Below are 27,087 nucleotides of genomic sequence, written 5' to 3' on the forward strand. Positions count from 1 at the left end.
TATCTAAAAAAAAAAAAAACATGTAAGGATTTATAAAATCTACAGGTCAGTAACAAGTTATTGGGTCATATTACCAAAACAATGTATTTCAAATATGCAAAAAAAAACCTCTACATGTTATCAATAAAAATTCATGTGAATTTGTAAAATTACATAAAACTAACTATATTATATAGTCAATCAGACATTATATACTAACTTTGTAAAATTCAGAAACCTTTTCGGAAATTATTGCTTTTGAATTTTTTAAAATACATTTCAATTGTGAAATTGAAAATTCCGTAAGGCTGCTTTAATTTCCATTACATTTAAAAGGATACATATCAGGAAAGGACTGATAAAGTTAGATTTTGGCCAGAAACAATAAACTCTTAACAGCATTTAAGGTATTTAAAAAAGGCTGACAACATGTACCAATTTGTCTTCATCTCATAAAAAAAAAAAAAAAAAAAATAAAATTTTTAACAAAGCACCTGTAAACAAATTGCTTACAAGTTTCAGATTTTATCAGAATCCTTCTTAACAAATTTTTTTTTATAAAAAATGAGAGATGGAGGATCAACCTATTTTTGTTGTATTTTATACTATACCGACATTTTACGCCGTTTGTAAATATCTAACACACAAGGAGAGGAATTGTTCCTTTATGCAGAAAAAAACAAATATCCAAAAAGCTGTTTGTACATTATGCTATGTATCTATGAACAAACATAGATCGAAACAGACCTGGAGTGGAATTAAGGATATAAACTATTACAAGTTCTAACAAAATCTACCTTTTCACTGGGTACAAGATTAGATGTGTCGGTCGTATAACTTAGCCAACGAATCGGTCTTTAGTTCAACAAAATGTCTGCGACCCTCATTCCCAGTCATCAACAACAGATCACTGATTTGATCAAATGATATTTTCTCTTGTGCAAGCATAAAAGCTAGAAATTTACTCAAAACAGCCGGTAATAATATCACATCTACCTGGACCATCAACAAAATCTGTAAACAAACTTAAGTACAGTATTGTATGTTTTTGAAATCCATATAAAACTATGCCTATGTGTTTGGTATATATGTATACCAAATGGAAAACTTTAATTCTGTCAAATTACGTGTCTCGACATCCTAAATCTACACTTTATCCAAAAACGCAAAGTAACTTGAAAAACTAAATGGTGTACAAATATGGAATCATTGAAAATTATAGATTGACTTATCACTGATTCTCAAAATCCATTGAAAATATGAATTTTCACAAAGAAAATTATAGAATGACTTCTCACTGATTCTCAAAATCCATCAAGAATATGAAATTTTACCAAAAAAATTATAGAATGACTCCTCACTGATTCTCAAAATCTATCGAAAATATGAATTTTCAACAAGAAAATTGGACTTTCGTATTCCAAATCTCTCTATTTAGCACTAGCTGTTTTAGTCCCATGAATAAATTAAACGTTATAATTATCAAATTTAGTTGGTGTAATTCTTGATACTTGCTAAGAAAATTAACAAAAACTCTTTGTCTAAAGACAATGTAAAAGTTTTCTATAATTAACACTTTCAATCATACGACCAGACAAACCGTAGACCATATTCTGGTAGCATATCTGATTTTTTGAAGGGTGGTCAAGCGTGACCTTTGACCTTTAACCTTGACCAATGACCACCAAAATCTAATTAGGTGTAGACCTTGATGGTGTAATGCTATGGTGTGAATTCGAACTATATCTGACCAGGGGTTCATGAGATGAACAGACGGACAAATGCACACACGGACACACAGACATAGTAATAACTTTATATCTTCTTACTAATGTTATTGACTGTATGGAAACAAGATATTGAAACTATTCCTGGTTAAAATTGTCATAAAAATTTCACATTTACAACTTGAGATATTGACAGCTTTGTAGTAAGTTTCAACATTCAAATACAAAATTATGTTTCGTTAGTATATCCATTGAAAAGTTATCTTGTAAGCTAAGCTAACATGTTCTGCACCATTTGCACATGTGTATTTAAAAGTCTTCCGTGAAGACTCAAGATTTGAAGTCCAACGTTTCGTATCTTTGACAATGTATGGAAGTGCTAACACAGACCGGTTCAGTAAAGCGACCTTCTTTTGTCACAATTTAGGCACACATGACTTGTTACACATATACATAAGGAATGTCCTAACCACATATACATTAGATCAATTTTCATTGTGCATGTTTTAAAATATTTGTGATATAAAACACTGATTATACAACAAACATCGTCCATAACTATAAATAACAACATCTCATCACCAGCAATAACAGAAATTACTGTTGACAATATCAGGGTACAATAAAAAAGGCATTAAAAAGATCTTAAAAATTCTATGAGTTACGTCCCTTGATCTTTGCTGCCCCCAGTTCCTTCTGTTAGCTGGTCCACACCAGTGTCTGTACTAATTCTACACTTTTGTAGCCTCTCCATGGCCGCAGAGGGACTGTCCCCATATCTCCCGATCTCACCCGTATGTTCATACTCAAATATCGTATCCTCTGCAAACGACTCTGGTCGAGACTTGCCATCCTCTGAATCTATACTCTCAAAGCTTGCTGTCGACCAGTTGCGCATCTTTCGATAGCCGTAGTTGGAGTCAACGTTGGCCGACTCACGATGGAGCTGGAGGAGTTTGAGCTTGTGACTTTTCTCCAGCCCCTGACTTATATCCTCAAACACTGTACTATCTGTACTTGACCATGGGCGAGCCTTGGAATCAAAATCCCCGCTGTCCCCCCGACTGATGGGGAACTGCAAGTCCCCACTGTCGCCACGACTCACTGGGAAGGATTTTTCCCCGCCCTCACCCTGCCCGATAGAGAATGACCGTTCACTGTACCCCGAAAACACTCGCTCACTGCTGTCTCCACGACTAATGGGAAGCTGACGGTCACCACTATCACCGCGACTGATGGGGAAGCGTTCGCCACTGTCTCCTCGACTAACTGGATACGGAGACCATTCTCCGCTGTCTCCTCTACTAACTGAGAATCGTTCACCACTGTCCCCACGACTAACAGACAACTTTGAACCAGTACTATCCAAATCTAGACTGTCTGCACTAGAGGCTGAATATGTCCTCATCGAATGCTCCTGGGAATCTGTCGTGTCGGTACTTGAAACCGAACTCTTACGTACATCACCTTCACGTTCTGGTACTGACAGATATTTTCCTCCTCTCTTTGCAGATCTTTTAGCATGTGTGCGCATGTGCCTGGTGATCATGTCGCGTCGACATGCTGCGTACGGACACTGAGGACACCGGTAGGGTTTCTCCCCCGTATGTGTACGTTTATGTGTGTTCAAGTGGTCACTACGACTGAAAACCTGGCCACAGTCCGTACATTCGTAGGGCTTGAGCCCCGTGTGAAGCCGCATGTGACGTGTGAGCATATCACTGCGCGAAAAGCAGCGATTGCACACCTTACAGTAATGCACTTTATTGTTGTCACCCTGACGGACTGTCTCGGTAGGCAGATGCTTGGCCATGTGCTTAGCTAGATTATCATATGATGGAAATACTTGTGTGCAAACGGGACACAAATAGGCGTCGGAATCAGATAAAGTCCGCCTCCCTCCTTCCACAATCTGAGATTCATTAACTTCCATTTTGCCAACAGGACTGGTGGATAGTTTTTGGCTTGGTACTTTCAATGGCTGATTGGGATAATAGGCACGCGGAGATACGGCAAGGCGATTGAGTTCCGACATAGACGTAACCATTGTAGCACGGGGCGGGAATGCAAAGTGAAGTCCAGGTGACATGGGACTAGGGGAGAGGAGTTCAGGATCCGAATAGAATCCCTCAAAAGGACTGGGCAGGTTGAAGTTAAACACATGGCCTCCCTCTGGAACAGAACACAGCGGGGAGGATTGAGCAGACGATATGTAGTGAGGTGTCAGCACCCCTGGCGAGCGGTGCACATATGGAGAAAATTGCTGCTTGGCGGCTGATGGGCTCATGAGATCAGGATCACTTGTAGACAAACCTGAGTCAGGGGGAAATATTCGAGGCGTGGGAATTGGTCCTCGGAAAGACGGAGTGTTTGTGAGATCAAGAGGTTCACCACTACCACCCTGAGGTAGTGATGGGGGTTTTGTGCGTTTCTGAGTTGAAGGCTGATTACCTGAAGGCCCCATGAATACATCTCCGTCATCACTAGTTTCCGAAGTCACTTCCGGTGATTTGGCCTCAAAAGACAGTGAAGGAGACACTGCTGATTCTGGTACCTCAAGGCTGGTCTCACAAGACTGGAGATCTGGTGAGGCTGTCCCGAGAGAGGTGTCAGATTTGTCCTGGGAATGATCCAAGGATGTATCTGTTGATGAGGATGATCCGCTATGTTTCTGACTCTTTAAGTACCTTGCATGTAAAAACTTTTTGAAGTTACCAGGATATAAGTGTCTACTTCGGGCTCTGCCCTCCTCTGTCAAGGGCGACAAGTCTGTATCACTTTTGACAGTCGTCACACAATCGTCGTCACTTGTGATGACAATGCTGGTTGGTTGGTGGATGATCCTCTTCTCTTCCCGCGGGACCTCATCATACGAGCCAGTGTCACCCTGTGCGGAATGAGTGGCATAGTCCTTGGTATAGGGGGAGGCCTCACGACTACTTGGACTGTCCTCAGACCCGCTGATGTCCGAGTAGTGACCACGGAAACTGTCATCACTGTGCAGTGTCTGTAACTGGGAGAAAACAGGATGACCAACATGTGAAGTTTCTTTCTCAAACATTTTCTTACGATACTCGTACCTCCGTTCTTCCTGCGTCTGAAGCAGTAAGCTGGGTGCACTTACATTATGGGGCATCCTAAGTACAGTCTTGTGCTCTACATTAGCTTCCCACTGTGACGAATATGTCTCTACATTGTAACGTTCTATCACTGACTTTTGTTCCCGAAATTTTTCATACTCTTTCCGTTGGAAATAACTCCAGTGTGAAGTCTCTGCCTCAAAACTGCCTTCCCTAGTTGTCCGCAGGCCGGGATCACTGTGCTGTTTTGGAAGCTCCCCGCTGATGGGGTTGATACCGAGGTATTGCCCGGAGTTGTCCTCCACATCCACCGCCTCCTGTTTGATGAGTGGTCGTCGAGGCTCGTCCCCGTTGTTAGGGCCAGTACCACCAATCATCATGCTGACTTTGTCCAGTGTGGCTATAGTAGAGGGAGGCACTGGATTTCCAACGGTCATCTCGTCATGGTCGTTCAAACTTCTCATGCTGCCCCCACCACTAGTAAATTACATGGGGCCGCCATGGTTCTCCTACAAGTAATAATGTGTTATATCAATGCTTCAACAAATGTTAACAAAATAATACAAGAGGCCCATGGGCTTTAACGGTCACCCGAGTTCTGATATATTTTTGCATATTTGGCCCCTGTGACCTTGAATGAAGGTCAGGGTCATCCATTTAAACAAACATGGTAGCCCTTCATCCAAGCATGTTACAGACCAAATACTGGATCTCTGGGCCTTTTGGTTATCAAGAAGTTGTTTAAAGATTTTAGCATATTAGACCGTTGTGACCTTGAATGAAGGTCAGGGTCATCCATTTAAACAAACTTGGTAGTCCTTCATCCCAGCATGCTACAGAACTTATATTGGGTCTCTAGGCCTGTTGGTAATTGAGAAGAAGTTGAAAATGTAAATTGTTTTAAAACGCACGACAGACAACAACGGACAAAAGGTGATCACAATAGGTCAACTGAGACTTTGTCTCAGGTGACCTTAAAACATAATTGGACAATAAGATATTACATGAAATAGGCTCATTTCAAAATTCAAGGGTATCACTTATCATTAGAGGGTGACAGAGCCAAAGGTCACCAAAAGGGTATCTCTTATCAATAGAGGGCGAAAGTGCCAAAGGTCTGCAAAGGGTATAACTTATCATTAGACAGTGCTAAAGGTCATCTGAGGGTATCACTATTGCCCACAGCTATGTCTTCTGTTTTACATAGTTTTAGTTATACCTGGAAGGACTAAATCACCTTTCGATGCCTCTTGCCAGCATCTGAACCGGATTTAGTACAGGAAATATGCTATGGGTGTAATTACCTGCTCCCCGGCGTGGGCATGAATTCCACACAACGATTAACACACCTATACCTGAAACAAAACAGAAAATAATGTTTAGGGAGGACAAAGCAAAAAGCATTGAGTGAACTATCTACATCTGGTAGCTATACTTAATAACATACTTCTAAAAGAGACCCAAGGGGACCTGTAACACTCACTACATCTTCATATCTACCCAAGGGGCCTAGCTGTAACACTCTCTACATCTTCATATCTACCCAAGGAGCCTGCAACACTCACTACATCTTCATATCTACCCAAGGGGCCTGTTACACCCACTACATCTTCATATCTACCCAAGGGGCCTGTAACACTCACTTACATCTTCATATCTACCCAAGGGGCCTGTAACACTCACTACATCTTCATATCTACCCAAGGGGCCTGTAACACTCACTACATCTTCATATCTACCCAAGGGGCCTGTAACACCCACTTCATCTTCATATCTACCCAAGGGGCCTGTTACACCCACTTCATCTTCATATCTACCCAAGGGGCCTGTAACACTCACTACATCTTCATATCTACCCAAGGGGCCTGTAACAGCCACTTCATCTTCATATCTACCCAAGGGGCCTGTAACACTCACTACATCTTCATATCTACCCAAGGGGACTGTAACACTCACTACATCTTCATATCTACCAAGGGGACTGTAACACTCACTACATCTTCATATCTACCCAAGGGGCCTGTAACACTCACTACATCTTTATATCTACCCAAGGGGCCTGTAACACTCACTACATCTTCATATCTACCCAAGGGGCCTGTTACACCCACTACATCTTCATATCTACCCAAGGGGCATGTAACACTCACTACATCTTTATATCTACCCAAGGGGCCTGTTACACCCACTTCATCTTCATATCTACCCAAGGGGCCTGTTACACCCACTTCATCTTCATATCTACCCAAGGGGACTGTAACACCCACTACATCTTCATATCTACCCAAGGGGACTGTAACAACCACTACATCTTCATATCTACCCAAGGGGCCTGTAACACTCTCTACATCTTCATATCTACCCAAGGGGCCTTTTACCCTCACTACATCTTCATATCTACCCAAGGGGCCTGTTACCCTCACTACATCTTCATATCTACCCAAGGGTCCTGTAACACTCACTACATCTTCATATCTACCCAAGGGGCCTGTAACACTCACTACATCTTCATATCTACCCAAGGGGCCTGTAACACCCACTACATCTTCATATCTACCCAATGGGCCTGTAACACCCACTTCATCTGCATATCTACCCAAGGGGCCTGTAACACTCACTACATCTTCATATCTACCCAAGGGGCCTGTAACACTCACTACATCTTCATATCTACCCAAGGGGCGTGCCACACTCTCTACATCTTCATATCTACCCAAGGGGCCTGTTACCCTCACTACATCTTCATATCTACCCAAGGGGCCTGTTACCCTCACTACATCTTCATATCTACCAAAGGGGCCTGTAACACTCACTACATCTTCATATCTACCCAAGGGGACTGTAACACCCACTACATCTTCATATCTACCCAAGGGGCCTGTAACACTCACTACATCTTCATATCTACCCAAGGGGCCTGTAACACTCACTACATCTTCATATCTACCCAAGGGGCCTGTAACACTCACTACATCTTCATATCTACCCAAGGAGCCTGTAACACTCACTACATCTTCATATCTACCCAAGGGGCCTGTAACACTCACTACATCTTCATATCTACCCAAGGGGCCTGTAACACCCACTTCATCTTCATATCTACCCAAGGAGCCTGTAACACTCTCTACATCTTCATATCTACCCAAGGGGCCTGTTACCCTCACTACATCTTCATATCTACCCAAGGGGCCTGTAACACTCACTACATCTTCATATCTACCCAAGGGGCCTGTAACATTCACTACATCTTCATATCTACCCAAGGGGACAGTAACACTCACTACATCTTCATATCTACCCAAGGGGCGTGTAACACTCTCTACATCTTCATATCTACCCAAGGGGCCTGTAACACTCACTACATCTTCATATCTACCCAAGGGACTGTAACACCCACTACATCTTCATATCTACCCAAGGGGCCTGTAACACTCACTTCATCTTCATATCTACCCAAGGGCCTGTAACACTCACTACATCTTCATATCTACCCAAGGGGCCTGTAACACTCACTACATCTTCATATCTACCCAAGGGGCCTGTAACACCCACTTCATCTTCATATCTACCCAAGGGGCCTGTAACACCCACTTCATCTGCATATCTACCCAAGGGGCCTGTAACACTCACTACATCTTCATATCTACCCAAGGGGCCTAGCAATAACAATCACGACATCTTCATATCTACCCAAGGGGCCTGTAACACCCACTACATCTTCATATCTACCCAAGGGGCCTGTTACACCCACTACATCTTCATATATACCCAAGGGGCCTGTTACCCACACTACATCTTCATATCTACCCAAGGGGCCTGTAACATTCACTACATCTTCATATCTACCCAAGGGGACTGTAACACTCACTACATCTTCATATCTACCCAAGGGGTCTGTTACACCCACTACACCTTCATATCTACCCAAGGGGCCTGTAACATTCACTACATCTTCATATCTACCCAAGGGGCCTGTAACACCCACTACATCTTCATATCTACCCAAGGGGCCTGTAACACTCACTACATCTTCATATCTACCCAAGGGGCCTGTAACACCCACTACATCTTCATATCTACCCAAGGGGCCTGTTACCATCACTACATCTTCATATCTACCCAAGGGCCCTGTAACACCCACTACATCTTCATATCTACCCAAGGGGCCTGTAACACTCTCTACATCTTCATATCTACCCAAGTGGCCTGTAACAACCACTACATCTTCATATCTACCCAAGGGGACTGTAACACTCTCTACATCTTCATATCTACCCAAGGGGCCTGTAACACTCACTACATCTTCATATCTACCCAAGGGGCCTAGCTGTAACACTCTCTACATCTTCATATCTACCCAAGGGGCCTGTAACACTCACTACATCTGCATATCTACCCAAGGGGCCTGTAACACTCACTACATCTGCATATCTACCCAAGGGGCCTGTAACACCCACTACATCTTCATATCTACCCCAGGGGCCTAGCTGTAACACTCACTTCATCTTCATATCTACCCAAGGGGCCTGTAACACTCACTACATCTTCATATCTACCCAAGGGGCCTGTAACACTCACTACATCTTCATATCTACCCAAGGGGCCTGTAACACTCACTACATCTTCATATCTACCCAAGGGGACTGTAACACTCACTACATCTTCATATCTACCCAAGGGGCCTGTAACACTCACTACATCTTCATATCTACCCAAGGGGCCTGTAACACCCACTACATCTTCATATCTACCCAAGGGGACTGTAACACTCACTACATCTTCATATCTACCCAAGGGGACTGTAACACCCACTACATCTTCATATCTACCCAAGGGGCCTGTAACACTCACTTCATCTTCATATCTACCCAAGGGGCCTAGCTGTAACACTCACTACATCTTCATATCTACCCAAGGGGACTGTAACACTCACTACATCTTCATATCTACCCAAGGGGACTGTAACACTCACTACATCTTCATATCTACCCAAGGGGACTGTAACACTCACTACATCTTCATATCTACCCAAGGGGACTGTAACACTCATTACATCTTCATATCTACCCAAGGGGCTTGTTACCCTCACTTCATCTTCATATCTACCCAAGTGGCCTGTAACAACCACTACATCTTCATATCTACCCAAGGGGCCTGCAACACTCACTTCATCTTCATATCTACCCAAGGGGCCTGTAACATTCACTTCATCTTCATATCTACCCAAGGGGGCTGAAACACTCACTACATCTGCATATCTACCCAAGGGGCCTGTAACACCCACTACATCTTCATATCTACCCAAGGGGACTGTAACACTCACTACATCTTCATATCTACCCAAGGGGCCTGTAACACCCACTACATCTTCATATCTACCCAAGGGGACTGTAACACTCACTACATCTTCATATCTACCCAAGGGACCTGTAACACTCACTACATCTTCATATCTACCCAAGGGGCCTGTAACACTCACTACATCTTCATATCTACCCAAGGGGCCTGTAACACCCACTACATCTTCATATCTACCCAAGGGGCCTGTTACCCTCACTTCATCTTCATATCTACCCAAGTGGCCTGTAACACCCACTACATCTTCATATCTACCCAAGGGGCCTGTAACATTCACTACATCTTCATATCTACCCAAGGGGACTGTAACACTCATTACATCTTCATATCTACCCAAGGGGCCTGTAACATTCACTACATCTTCATATCTACCCAAGGGGCCTGTAACACTCACTTCATCTTCATATCTACCCAAGGGGCCTGTAACACTCACTTCATTTTCATATCTACCCAAGTGGCCTGTAACACTCACTACATCTTCATATCTACCCAAGGGGCCTGTAACACTCACTACATCTTCATATCTACCCAAGGGGTCTGTAACACTCACTACATCTTCATATCTACCCAAGGGGACTGTAACACTCTCTACATCTTCATATCTACCCAAGGGGCCTGTTACACTCACTTCATCTTCATATCTACCCAAGGGGACTGTAACACTCACTTCATCTTCATATCTACCCAAGGGGACTGTAACACTCACTACATCTTCATATCTACCCAAGGGGCCTGTTACACTCACTACATCTTCATATCTACCCAAGGGGCCTGTAACACTCTCTACATCTTCATATCTACCCAAGGGGCCTGTAACACTCACAACATCTTCATATCTACCCAATGGGCCTGTAACACTCACTTCATCTTCATATCTACCCAAGGGGCCTGTAACACTCACTACATCTTCATATCTACCCAAGGGGCCTGTAACACTCTCTACATCTTCATATCTACCCAAGGGGCCTGTAACAACAACTACATCTTCATATCTACCCAAGGGGCCTAGCTGTAACACTCACTACATCTTCATATCTACCCAAGTGGACTGTAACACTCTCTACATCTTCATATCTACCCAAGGGGCCTGTAACAACAACTACATCTTCATATCTACCCAAGGGGCCTAGCTGTAACACTCTCTACATCTTCATATCTACCCAAGGGGCCTGTAACAACCACTACATCTTCATATCTACCCAAGGGGCCTAGCTGTAACACTCACTACATCTTCATATCTACCCAAGGGGCCTGTAACACCCACTACATCTTCATATCTACCCAAGGGGACTGTAGCACTCACTACGTCTTCATATCTACCCAAGGGGCCTGTAACACTCGCTACATCTTCATATCTACCCAAGGGGACCTGTAACATTCACTACATCTTCATATCTACCCAAGGGGACTGTAACACCCACTACATCTTCATATCTACCCAAGGGGCCTGTCACACTCACTACATCTTCATATCTACCCAAGGGGCCTGTAACACCCACTACATCTTCATATCTACCCAAGGGGACCTGTAACATTCACTACATCTTCATATCTACCCAAGGGGCCTGTAACAACCACTACATCTTCATATCTACCCAAGGGGCCTAGCTGTAACACTCACTACATCTTCATATCTACCCAAGGGGCCTGTAACACCCACTACATCTTCATATCTACCCAAGGGGTCTGTAGCACTCACTACGTCTTCATATCTACCCAAGGGGCCTGTAACACTCGCTACATCTTCATATCTACCCAAGGGGACCTGTAACATTCACTACATCTTCATATCTACCCAAGGGGACTGTAACACCCACTACATCTTCATATCTACCCAAGGGGCCTGTCACACTCACTACATCTTCATATCTACCCAAGGGGCCTGTAACACCCACTACATCTTCATATCTACCCAAGGGGCCTGTAACACCCACTACATCTTCATATCTTCCCAAGGGGCGTGTAACACTCACTTCATCTTCATATCTACCCCAAGGGGCCTGTAACACTCACTTCATCTTCATATCTACCCAAGGGGGCTGTACTACTCACTACATCTTCATATCTACCCAAGGGGACTGTAACACCCACTTCATCTTCATATCTACCCAAGGGGCCTGTAACACCCACTACATCTTCATATCTACCCAAGGGGCCTGTTACCCTCACTACATCTTCATATCTACCCAAGGGGCCTGTAACACTCACTACATCTTCATATCTACCTAAGGGGCCTGTAACACTCACTACATCTTCATATCTACCCAAGGGGCCTGTAACACTCACTACATCTTCATATCTACCCAAGGGGCCTGTAACACTCACTACATCTGCATATCTACCCAAGGGACCTGTAACACTCACTACATCTTCATATCTACCCAAGGGGCCTGTAACACTCACTACATCTTCATATCTACCCAAGGGGACTGTAACACCCACTACATCTTCATATCTACCCAAGGGGACTGTAACACTCACTTCATCTTCATATCTACCCAAGGGGCCTGTAACACTCACTACATCTTCATATCTACCCAAGGGGCCTGTAACACCCACTTCATCTTCATATCTACCCAAGAGGACTGTAACACCCACTACAACTTCATATCTACCGAAGGGGCCTGTAACACCCACTTCATCTTCATATCTACCCAAGGGGACTGTAACACCCACTACATCTTCATATCTACCCAAGGGGCCTGTAACACTCACTACATCTGCATATCTACCCAAGGGGCCTGTAACACCCACTACATCTTCATATCTACCCCAGGGGCCTAGCTGTAACACTCACTTCATCTTCATATCTACCCAAGGGGCCTGTAACACTCACTACATCTTCATATCTACCCAAGGGGCCTGTAACACTCACTACATCTTCATATCTACCCAAGGGGCCTGTAACACTCACTACATCTTCATATCTACCCAAGGGGACTGTAACACTCACTACATCTTCATATCTACCCAAGGGGCCTGTAACACTCACTACATCTTCATATCTACCCAAGGGGCCTGTAACACCCACTACATCTTCATATCTACCCAAGGGGACTGTAACACTCACTACATCTTCATATCTACCCAAGGGGACTGTAACACCCACTACATCTTCATATCTACCCAAGGGGCCTGTAACACTCACTTCATCTTCATATCTACCCAAGGGGCCTAGCTGTAACACTCACTACATCTTCATATCTACCCAAGGGGACTGTAACACTCACTACATCTTCATATCTACCCAAGGGGACTGTAACACTCACTACATCTTCATATCTACCCAAGGGGACTGTAACACTCACTACATCTTCATATCTACCCAAGGGGACTGTAACACTCATTACATCTTCATATCTACCCAAGGGGCTTGTTACCCTCACTTCATCTTCATATCTACCCAAGTGGCCTGTAACAACCACTACATCTTCATATCTACCCAAGGGGCCTGCAACACTCACTTCATCTTCATATCTACCCAAGGGGCCTGTAACATTCACTTCATCTTCATATCTACCCAAGGGGGCTGAAACACTCACTACATCTGCATATCTACCCAAGGGGCCTGTAACACCCACTACATCTTCATATCTACCCAAGGGGACTGTAACACTCACTACATCTTCATATCTACCCAAGGGGCCTGTAACACCCACTACATCTTCATATCTACCCAAGGGGACTGTAACACTCACTACATCTTCATATCTACCCAAGGGACCTGTAACACTCACTACATCTTCATATCTACCCAAGGGGCCTGTAACACTCACTACATCTTCATATCTACCCAAGGGGCCTGTAACACCCACTACATCTTCATATCTACCCAAGGGGCCTGTTACCCTCACTTCATCTTCATATCTACCCAAGTGGCCTGTAACACCGACTACATCTTCATATCTACCCAAGGGGCCTGTAACATTCACTACATCTTCATATCTACCCAAGGGGACTGTAACACTCATTACATCTTCATATCTACCCAAGGGGCCTGTAACATTCACTACATCTTCATATCTACCCAAGGGGCCTGTAACACTCACTTCATCTTCATATCTACCCAAGGGGCCTGTAACACTCACTTCATTTTCATATCTACCCAAGTGGCCTGTAACACTCACTACATCTTCATATCTACCCAAGGGGCCTGTAACACTCACTACATCTTCATATCTACCCAAGGGGTCTGTAACACTCACTACATCTTCATATCTACCCAAGGGGACTGTAACACTCTCTACATCTTCATATCTACCCAAGGGGCCTGTTACACTCACTTCATCTTCATATCTACCCAAGGGGACTGTAACACTCACTTCATCTTCATATCTACCCAAGGGGACTGTAACACTCACTACATCTTCATATCTACCCAAGGGGCCTGTAACACTCACTACATCTTCATATCTACCCAAGGGGCCTGTAACACTCTCTACATCTTCATATCTACCCAAGGGGCCTGTAACACTCACAACATCTTCATATCTACCCAATGGGCCTGTAACACTCACTTCATCTTCATATCTACCCAAGGGGCCTGTAACACTCACTACATCTTCATATCTACCCAAGGGGCCTGTAACACTCTCTACATCTTCATATCTACCCAAGGGGCCTGTAACAACAACTACATCTTCATATCTACCCAAGGGGCCTAGCTGTAACACTCACTACATCTTCATATCTACCCAAGTGGACTGTAACACTCTCTACATCTTCATATCTACCCAAGGGGCCTGTAACAACCACTACATCTTCATATCTACCCAAGGGGCCTAGCTGTAACACTCACTACATCTTCATATCTACCCAAGGGGCCTGTAACACCCACTACATCTTCATATCTACCCAAGGGGACTGTAGCACTCACTACGTCTTCATATCTACCCAAGGGGCCTGTAACACTCGCTACATCTTCATATCTACCCAAGGGGACCTGTAACATTCACTACATCTTCATATCTACCCAAGGGGACTGTAACACCCACTACATCTTCATATCTACCCAAGGGGCCTGTCACACTCACTACATCTTCATATCTACCCAAGGGGCCTGTAACACCCACTACATCTTCATATCTACCCAAGGGGCCTGTAACACCCACTACATCTTCATATCTTCCCAAGGGGCGTGTAACACTCACTTCATCTTCATATCTACCCCAAGGGGCCTGTAACACTCACTTCATCTTCATATCTACCCAAGGGGGCTGTACTACTCACTACATCTTCATATCTACCCAAGGGGACTGTAACACCCACTTCATCTTCATATCTACCCAAGGGGCCTGTAACACCCACTACATCTTCATATCTACCCAAGGGGCCTGTTACCCTCACTACATCTTCATATCTACCCAAGGGGCCTGTAACACTCACTACATCTTCATATCTACCCAAGGGGCGTGTAACACCCACTACATCTTCATATCTACCCAAGGGGACTGTAACACTCACTACATCTTCATATCTACCCAATGGGCCTGTAACACTCACTACATCTTCATATCTACCCAAGGGGCCTGTATACGTAACACTCACTTCATCTTCATATCTATCCAAGGGGCCTGTAACACTCTCTACATCTTCATATCTACCCAAGGGGACTGTAACACTCACTACATCTTCATATCTACCCAAGGGGCCTGTAACACTCACTATATCTTCACATCTACCCAAGGGGCCTGTAACACTCACTTCATCTTCATATCTACCCAAGGGGACTGTAACACTCACTTCATCTTCATATCTACCCACGGGGCGTGTAACACCCACTTCATCTTCATATCTACCCAAGGGGCGTGTAACACTCACTACATCTTCATATCTACCCAAGGGGCCTGTTACCCTCACTACATCTTCATATCTACCCAAGGGGACTGTAACACTCACTTCATCTTCATATCTACCCAAGGGGCCTGTAACACTCACTTCATCTTCATATCTACCCAAGGGGCCTGTAACACTCACTTCATCTTCATATCTACCCAAGGGGCCTGTAACACTCACTACATCTTCATATCTACCCAAGGGGCCTGTTACCCTCACTACATCTTCATATCTACCCAAGGGGCCTGTAACACTCACTACATCTTCATATCTACCCAAGGGGCCTGTAACACTCACTACATCTTCATATCTACCCAAGGGGACTGTAACGCTCACTACATCTTCATATCTACCCAAGGGGCCTGTAACACTCACTACATCTTCATATCTACCCAAGGGGCCTGTAACACCCACTACATCTTCATATCTACCCAAGGGGCCTGTAACACCCACTACATCTTCATATCTTCCCAAGGGGCGCGTTACACTCACTTCATCTTCATATCTACCCAAGGGGCCTGTAACACTCACTTCATCTTCATATCTACCCAAGGGGGCTGTAACACTCACTACATCTTCATATCTACCCAAGGGGACTGTAACACCCACTTCATCTTCATATCTACCCAAGGGGCCTGTAACACCCACTACATCTTCATATCTACCCAAGGGATCTAGCTGTAACACTCACTACATCTACATACTACCCAAGGGGCCTGTAACACTCACTTCATCTCCATATCTACCCAAGGGGCCTGTACAGTAAAACCTCGTTATATCGCCACCTTCTGTTCTCCGCGATTTTGGCGATATAACGAGTTTGGCGATATATCGGGTTTGTTGCTCAAACCCAAGTTTCCTGTCCAAACACTATAAATAGTGTTTCCCTAACAACTGTACACTGTGAAAATCAAAAACAATTTATTCATATCAAAATATTGCATCGAATTTTACACATACATGTATATGCTTGATAAGAAATAAATATTAATTTCAATTATTTTCCCGAGAATGTCATCGTAATTTGCATCACATGATCTAGTAGTCGTAACATGATTTTCACCGTTACCTCGTTTAACTGTGTGCATGTTCTACCCGGCGCTGAAAAACGTTCAATTGTCGTCTGTTTTGCCTTCAACCGACAAACTGACAAAACAAACTGTTGAAGAGATAAACATTTCTCAATTTCTGATTCAGCTCTAGAATGCTTGTGTTGACAACGTTTCATCATTAGCTCGCGCGAGTAATGTTTTTAGATGTTTGTCTGGAGTTTCCGGTTACTGTTAACGTTGCGTCATCACGTGGTACGATAGCTCTGTGTACCCGACATCTTACTGTTGTCTCTGGGGTAACAGAGTCCTATGACATTTTAACAAAGAGTGAAGCGGTATAACAAAAGTGAGTTTTATTCATCATAACTTACGAAACTTTCCTAAAGAAATACCACAAAGCACTAGTCACGGTTCATTGATTTCATGTGTGTTCACGCGCTCACAGTGTATACAGCTAATTATCTGTCAGTCGACAGTCAGTCACGTAACAATAACATATAAACACACGTCCTTCTGGACTCAATTTGGCGATATTAACGAGGTCAATATGATATTATTTTTACCGTTTGTTCTGGAAATATGATGGCGAATGGCGGTATGCGAGTTTGGCGGTAAAACGGGTGTAATAGCGTGGTAAGAAATCCGTTCTGAATGAATTCATGGCGATAAGCGAGTTTGGCGGTATAACGGGTGGCAATATAACGGGGTTTTACTGTATACGTAACACTCACTACATCTTCATATCTACCCAAGGGGCCTGTAACACTCACTACATCTTCATATCTACCCAAGGGGCCTGTAGCACTCACTACATCTTCATATCTACCCACGGGGCCTGTAACACTCACTACATCTTCATATCTACCCAAGGGGACTGTAACACCCACTACATCTTCATATCTACCCAAGGGGCCTGTAACACTCACTTCATCTTCATATCTACCCTAGGGGCCTGTAACACCCACTACATCTTCATATCTACCCAAGGGGCCTAGCTGTAACACTCACTACATCTTCATATCTACCCAAGGGGCCTGTAACACTCACTACATCTTCATATCTACCCAAGGGGCCTGTAACACTCACTACATCTTCATATCTACCCAAGGGGCCTGTAGCACTCACTACATCTTCATATCTACCCACGGGGCCTGTAACACTCACTACATCTTCATATCTACCCAAGGGGACTGTAACACCCACTACATCTTCATATCTACCCAAGGGGCCTGTAGCACTCACTTCATCTTCATATCTACCCTAGGGGCCTGTAACACCCACTACATCTTCATATCTACCCAAGGGGCCTAGCTGTAACACTCACTACATCTTCATATCTACCCAAGGGGCCTGTAACACTCACTACATCTTCATATCTACCCAAGGGGCCTGTAACACTCACTACATCTTCATATCTACCCAAGGGGCCTAGCTGTAACACTCACTTCATCTTCATATCTACCCAAGGGGCCTGTAACACCCACTACATCTTCATATCTACCCAAGGGGCCTAGCTGTAACACTCACTTCATCTTCATATCTACCCAAGGGGCCTGTAACACTCACTTCATCTTCATATCTACTCAAGGGGACTGTAACACTCACTACATCTTCATATCTACCCAAGGGGCCTGTAACACTCACTACATCTTCATATCTACCCAAGGGGCCTGTAACACCCACTTCATCTTCATATCTACCCAAGGGGACTGTAACACCCACTACATCTTCATATCTACCCAAGGGGCCTGTAACACTCACTACATCTTCATATCTACCCAAGGGGCCTGTAACACTCACTTCATCTTCATATCTACCCAAGGGGCCTGTAACACCCACTTCATCTTCATATCTACCCAAGGGGACTGTAACACCCACTACATCTTCATATCTACCCAAGGGGCCTGTTACCCTCACTACATCTTCATATCTACCCAAGGGGCCTGTAACACTCACTACATCTTCATATCTACCCAAGGGGCATGTAACACTCACTACATCTTCATATCTATCCAAGGGGCCTGTAACACTCACTTCATCTTCATATCTACCCAAGGGGCCTGTTGCCCTCACTACATCTTCATATCTACCCAAGAGACCTGTAACACTCACTACATCTTCATATCTACCCAAGGGGCCTGTAACACTCACTACATCTTCATATCTACCCAAGGGGCCTGTAACACTCACTACATCTTCATATCTACCCAAGGGGCCTGTAACACTCACTACATCTTCATATCTACCCAAGGGGCCTGTAACACTCACTTCATCTTCATATCTACCAAAGGGGCCTGTAACACTCATTACATCTTCATATCTACCCAAGGGGACTGTAACACCCACTACATCTTCATATCTACCCAAGGGGCCTGTAACACTCATTACATCTTCATATCTACCCAAGGGGCCTGTAACACTCACTTCATCTTCATATCTACCCAAGGGGCCTGTAACACTCACTACATCTTCATATCTACCCAAGGGGCCTGTAACACTCACTTCATCTTCATATCTACCCAAGGGGCCTGTTGCCCTCACTACATCTTCATATCTACCCAAGGGGCCTGTTGCCCTCACTAAATCTTCATATCTACCCAAGGGGCCTGTAACACTCATTACATCTTCATATCTACCCAAGGGACCTGTAACACTCACTTCATCTTCATATCTACCCAAGGGGACTGTAACACTCACTACATCTTTATATCTACCCAAGGGGCCTGTTGCCCTCACTACATCTTCATATCTACCCAAGGGGCCTGTAACACTCACTACATCTTCATATCTACCCAAGGGGACTGTAACACTCACTACATCTTCATATCTACCCAAGGGACCTGTAACACTCACTTCATCTTCATATCTACCCAAGGGGCGTGTAACACTCACTTCATCTTCATATCTACCCAAGGGGCATGTAACATTCACTACATCTTCATATCTACCCAAGGGGCCTGTAACACTCACTTCATCTTCATATCTACCCAAGAGACCTGTAACACCCACTACATCTTCATATCTACCCAAGGGGCCTGTAACACTCACTTCATCTTCATATCTACCCAAGGGGCCTGTAACACCCACTACATCTTCATATCTACCCAAGGGGCCTGTAACACCCACTACATCTTCATATCTACCCAAGGGGCCTGTAACACCCACTACATCTTCATATCTACCCAAGGGGCCTGTAACACCCACTACATCTTCATATCTACCCAAGGGACCTGTAACACTCACTACATCTTCATATCTACCCAAGGGGCCTGTAACACTCACTTCATCTTCATATCTACCCAAGGGGCCTGTAACACTCACTTCATCTTCATATCTACCCAAGGGGCATGTAACATTCACTACATCTTCATATCTACCCAAGGGGCCTGTAACACTCACTACATCTTCATATCTACCCAAGGGGCCTGATACCCTCACTACATCTTCATATCTACCCAAGGGGACTGTAACACCCAATACATCTTCATATCTACCCAAGGGGCCTGTAACACTCACTACATCTTCATATCTACCCAAGGGGCGTGTAACACTCACTTCATCTTCATATCTACCCAAGGGGCCTGTAACACTCACTACATCTTCATATCTACCCAAGGGGCCTGTAACAATCTCTACATCTTCATATCTACCCAAGGGGCCTGTAACACCCACTTCATCTCCATATCTAATTTCTATCATATTTTTTCACTTTTGAAAAAAAAAAGAAAAATTTAGCATTAACAATTTCAATCTAATTTTGAGTTTTGACTGCTTGGAAGTGGTAAGAGGTGGTTCTTGATAGCTGTAAAGTACCCCAGTGTTTTATACCCAACAAATACCATCTCCTTACCCGTAACCATAGTATATGCTCTTGGTGATGGAGAGGCAAATACAGCCTGGACGGAGGTGAGCTGATCACTATGAATCCTAACCACTTTAATTTTTAATTTTGTTCAAAACAATGTGTTTGTATCACTAGGTGTGATAAAAGAATTTACACCAGTTTATATTAATATTATAACTGACAATTACTGCTAATATAGGAGTGAACATCCTGTTTTAAAAGACCTCCGGATCCTCTGACCAGTTGTTGTTCATTTTCAAAAGGTCATACCTAAAAATATAGACTCCACCTATAAATGTTTTTATGAATCATTATCCTTGAGATACTATATATGATGTTTACTGTGAATGGACTTGACAGTCGTTTGGTAAATGCAGCATTATCCCCAGCATCTAGCTGTTTGTATGAAATCCAGACATATACATATTAGCCTTATATCACCAGGGTCTAATATATGTATAGATGATATCATAATGGAAAACAATATCAACAGTTAGGAGTATAGAACTAAGAGGCGGAGACAGAGACCCTTTTATCGACGTACATTATAAAGCACAGTACAGTCAAACCTGCCTTAGCGACCACCTGAATTAAACGACTTCCTTTCATATGCGACCGTATTTGTTCCTCCCAACGTTATTTACTATACTAGTGACCTGAACTAAGCGACTACCTGTCAGACGCGACTAACGACCATCATTTCCGTGTCCCAAATGCTGAAAAGCGACTTTTTTCAGCGACTTTCCAAGTTTTAAAACGGAAGCAGAAGTCATAATCAAGAAGAAACCGGACGAACTTGTCTGCTTTAAAGATTAAAAAATACTTCAGAAATGCATGAAATGTCTTATTCTGTCTCAAAAAAATGTATTGGATTTATTATCTTTGCCCTGATAACACCCAAAAACGAACGAAACTGTACTTTACTTCTTAAGAATGAAAGAAGGAGATGGGATATGGCGAAAAAACATCCTCGCCATTCAGACGATTTTCACAAAATTTTGACAGATAAAAATACAAACATTTGCTTGGGAAGTATGAAAAAGAGTGAATAAACAGTCAACTTACTGTTTAACTGAAATTTATGTTCTTTTTGAGACATTAGGACAGATATTTGCCAGTTAAAAACGTCTCCATCGTTATGAAGGAAATGCAGTTATGTGACTAATAATTCGGACGGAAGTCCGGACCAGGAATTCAGGAATGCGAACAAAAAAAAAAAAAAAAATGTTTGTAAATGTAATCTGGCACTGGAAAATTTAAATTAGCCATTCAAACTCTTTGATTATTTTTTGTATTTTAAAATTTAAAAAAATTATTGTAACATGCTAAAAGAATTTAAATGTATATGTTAATGAAAATAAAAGAAACTGAATTAAATTATTTTTTTTAAATAAATATTGTACTACAAATGTATAAATGGGGATATTTTTATATATTGTCCATTATCATAAGCATTTAATTTAATTAAGAGAAAAGTGATTTTTTTTGATTTTTTTTTCTTTCGTTTTCCTCAAGAGGTCTCTTACAGATTTTATTATATTTACAATCTTAATTGATGACTGAGGTAATTCCTTTTCATATATTTACTAATACTTGCAGCTGATAAATTTTACATATGTGGCAGAATAATTATGAACTTTCCTTTTTGGGTCATTTTGTTTGAACCTGGATTAAGAGACCACCTGTCATATGTGACCTTTTTCATTGCCTCCCTTGGAAGGTCACATATGACAGGTTTGACTGTATATATATATCCTGTTTTATAAGGAACTGTATATATCATGAGTTAATCCCAACAGGTATAAATTCTATAGATATCAGTTTAAACAGAAGATCCCCCAACAAGATCAAAATGCTGAATAAAAAAACGATCAATAACCTTTCAACCAGTTAGCATATTAATCATGAGTTCATAACATTTGTGAAAATTTCCCTATCGAATATTGAATAGACATAACTACTTACCAAGGGGAACATACACAAGTTTGAGAAATATCCTTCCAGCACTTTTCGAGAAATAGTGATAACAGATTTTAAATGTCAAAATCCAAGATGGCCACCTGTCGGCCATTTAATTTTTCTGATTTTAAACATAAAATTCAAGGAGCACATAACTAAGGGCCAAGAGGACCCATCAAATTTGTGGAATATATATCATTCAAGTTAATTTCCCAAGAAATGACAAATAACAAACTTCAATTATCAGAATCCAAGATGGCCACCAGTCGGCCGTTTGTTTTTCTGATCTGACTCAAAAATAAATGGGCACAACTAGGGATCATAACGAGCCTACACATCCAATTTAAGAAATATTCTTCTGTGCTTTTTAAGAGATCGTGATAACAGTGACCACAGAGCTTAGATTAAAAGGTGATTTGGACAGAAAACGAAGTTGACAAATCATCTCCCTCCAAAACAGGGAAGGACATATATAAAACACTGGTTTTTCCTATGTCTCACCTGAGGTAAGCTCCTAATAACTTCACTCGTTAAAAACAAATCCATATGACCACACCCTACAGCTTAAGTATGTAAACATAAAATGATTTCATAAATGCACGTCATTTTAAAAATGCACTGCCGTTATATCAGACCTATATTTGTGTCGCCTGTCATCTTACCTCTAAACACTACAAGTCTTCTTACCTGTGTTCACTCAATCATAGCAACACAGCTACATATAAATCCCCCACCCACGTACTGAAAATCCCACCGCCAGTCATCAGAGTTATTTATAGTAGCGAGTTACAACAGCGTGTTTGGTGTAACATACTGTGACAGACAGGTCTATCAGAATCGATAGTAAACCAAACTAGGTAAACACACCTACAACATTTTTCTGGACGATGATGTTGATCAATGTTACGTTTTACCCTGTATGATGTCAGCAGGTAAGCCCCCCTGATGATCACATGAAAGACACACATTTTACACTCAAATCTGTTTACTATTCTTCAATAATCATAATTGGATCCTAATTGAGTAAGTAGCCCTATAGATAATCATTAAATATTCATTTCAAAATCTTTTCTAGCACGGCATTTCAGCAAACCACTGGCTTATAAATATCAATCTGGTCTTTTGTGTTAAAAACTCATATATGTAAAGGTAAATATTCCAATCAAAAAGTTTTTATGATATATATTCCTGGGCATGTAAGTGGATGTCACATGATTAAAGGGCTTTTTGGTTCAGAAGAAGAAGTTATTTTTATTAATACTTTAATTAAAACCTTACTCTTGTGTTAACTTGGGATATATATTGCAGTGTACAGGTAATTCCACTCAATTTTCTGTTCCACAAGTTACAGCCCCACAAAACATCACTTCTTGTAACTCCTTACTGTAAATTTTCCTGTAACTTATATTTCTCTATTGAGAAAATACCTGATGATCAAAACCATGGACATGTCGACCTGAACACAAACATTTAAATATGCTGGAAATTTTAGGAATATCTGACATATTGGATGGAAACTTTTAAATTAATATATAAATGTATATATAACGGTATCCTGATTTTTCTGAAGATTTTTTTTTATTATAAAAATCCAGACAATTGATTGTGAATACTTCAGGGAATGTTTTAAGAACTTCACAGCTAACTGCTATTAAACATTAAGGATATCCTATATAAGGGAAGGAAATGTCTTAATGTAATTATTACAAGCCCCCTAACTACACTGGTCACCTCGGTGACAGTGACGAATGGCTACACCAGCAAATTATGCTATGTTAAGACTATACATCAAATTTCCCACCCACTATCCCTCCGAGTGTGGCGACTTCCCAGACAAGATGAATGACTTTCCTTCATGTTTAGCCCCGGAGTACACTTTCAGATGTTTGAAAACAAATTATCAATTTCCAGCAAATCAATGGACTACAGGACATGCCACGCATATAAACAGATTACTCTGACGTTTTTTTTTACAGGAGCAATTCAGACAGTTTTAACTGAGCGACCAAGCCTGTGTTTCCCACACTTTCCCCCGTTTGATCAGTTACCTACGGAGGGTTTGATTTGTCAAAGGTATGTCAGTACCTCACGAAACAACTATCGTTGTCTTCCCTTGCTATTACAACATCTGTATGACCATCCATATACACACCCCACAATCGACACAGTTTATATACTATAGAGTTCAAAATTAGAATTTGGTTTGGTTAATTCTTTTTAGCGTTCTTTTAAATTTTAAGCCAGGGTCATTTAAGGACATGCTAGGTTTTGGAGGTGAAGGAAAGCCGGAGTACCCGGAGAAAAAACCACCGGCCTACAGTCAGTACCAGGCAACTGCCCCACATGGGTTTCGAACTTGCAACAGAGGTGGAGGGCTAATAGTTAAAAATAATAAAGTGTCGGGACACCTTAACCACTCGGCTACCATGGAATATTTGAAGCGGGAATATCATGCTTATCATCTTTTTAGAACTTTCACGGATGGAATGATGCATGTGCTTAAAAGCCTCAGTTATAATATATATATATATTTCTACAGCCATTATATTGACAAGGACATATGTATAACAATATATTTCAAGCTGTTCCTTCGGTTGGACGAACTGGACTATTGAAATTATGAACAATAAAAGAAGCTGTATTGATAATTTGTGTGTAATTTCTGGGTAAAATGTATGAGCCTTATGCTGTATAGCTGTTAAATTTCACGGGGTTAATATTTCTACAATGTCACAGCTGGATATAAGTTCATAGGTATTAAATTTCGTGCGACTGACACCTTGTTAACATCCTGCATTAAATACTTCAACACATGTGTTGGTACATAATGTTATGTTCATAGAGTATTTATATATTCACTCTATATCTAATGAATATAGCGAAAATTAAATCCCTTGCGATTATTACCAGCTATATCGCAAAATTGAATCCCCTGTGATAATGACCAGTTATAAGCTATGTATCTCAAAATTAAATCTCCAGTGATTATGACCAGCTATAAGTTATATAGCGAAAGTAAATCCCCTGCGATTATTACCGGCTATAACGAAGCTCTATAAAGTAAGAATGTGGTTGTCATGAATATCAATCTGGCTAATTGGGACATTTCGGGGAAAACACATTTTTTTTTTAAATGTGCCTCCTCTAGTACTACTGATGAAAATGAAGTTAAACACAAAGCTACAGATAGGTTAAGCACAAAATAAATTTTGGTTTGTTTTTGCTTAACGTCCTATTAACAGCCAGGATCATCTAAGGACGTGCCTGGTTTTGGAGGTGGAGGAAAGCTGGAGTACCCGGAGAAAAACCACCGGCCAACAGTCAGTACCTGGCAACAGCCCCACGTAGGTTTCGAACTCGCAACCCAGAGGTGGAGGGCTAGTGTTAAAGTGTCGGGACACCTTAACCACTCCGCCACTACGGCCCCGCACAAAATAGAGGTCAGAGTGACCTCCTCGTGTGTCAAAGTCAATATTCCTCAATATCTGCCACAATGATAAATGGAACTGTGAGCTATATTATAATGGAGCTGCACACTTATTCCAATAAATAAATCAAAATTTAAATGTCTAAGAATAAAACAAAAATTTAAAAAGTCAATCAAATGTGGGAAAAAAAAGAATACCACAAAAATATAAGAGTTCAGACAAAATGTTGCAAACAATCGGTAAAATTATTCAAATTGCATTAAGAAGAAATCAAAGAGTTGAATTTTTAAGTGTATGATGTGTATACTGCGTGGTATAGCTTACGTAATTAATTACACACTGATGACAGTAAATAAACGATTAACACAAACAATTCTGATGTGATTGATGTGTTATGACAGAACAGGATGTCGAAACCTTAACAGTTTTTATCAGTAAGTTTGATTCACGTATACCATACTAGTGCTTACCTGAATGTAACAATAGACATTTTTTTTTGTGAGCAATTTATTTCATTAATTTACGTGCATTAACTTTTTATGAATATTGCACAACTCTTGATTAAGAAGGCAAAAAATCTGATGAAGTTAACATCTCCGTGATGGAAGGTTTCTTACCTTGGACAGGTGTATCAATATTTTTATATACGATATGTTTTATTGTATTACCCTAGAGTGAAGATGTGGGGATCTCAATATTAATGACTGTTACAATTAGATTCATGAACAATTCAATTAGGTCACGTCTTCAATTCAATGGAGTCACCTAGCTCAACAATTAAATAGAGTCATGTCAACAATTAAATAGAGTCATGTCAACAATTAA

At 41.9% G+C, this 27,087-nt stretch overlaps 1 protein-coding gene across 1 annotated transcript in view; it reads right to left on the minus strand.

Annotated features, from left to right (window-relative positions):
• Nucleotides 1-434: 434 nt before the first annotated feature.
• LOC117317691 overlaps nucleotides 435-27,087 on the minus strand; it is a 40,355-nt gene continuing 13,702 nt past the window's right edge. The window contains exons 2-3 of the mRNA XM_033872566.1: nucleotides 6,091-6,141; nucleotides 435-5,295 (exon numbers count right to left, since the gene is read on the minus strand). Coding sequence (XP_033728457.1) covers nucleotides 2,368-5,250 — 2,883 coding nt within the window. The 5' untranslated portion in view covers nucleotides 5,251-5,295; nucleotides 6,091-6,141 and the 3' untranslated portion in view covers nucleotides 435-2,367. The remainder of the gene's footprint in view (nucleotides 5,296-6,090; nucleotides 6,142-27,087) is intronic.

Source organism: Pecten maximus, chromosome 19, assembly GCF_902652985.1.
Source record: "Pecten maximus chromosome 19, xPecMax1.1, whole genome shotgun sequence".
Taxonomy (NCBI): domain Eukaryota; kingdom Metazoa; phylum Mollusca; class Bivalvia; order Pectinida; family Pectinidae; genus Pecten; species Pecten maximus.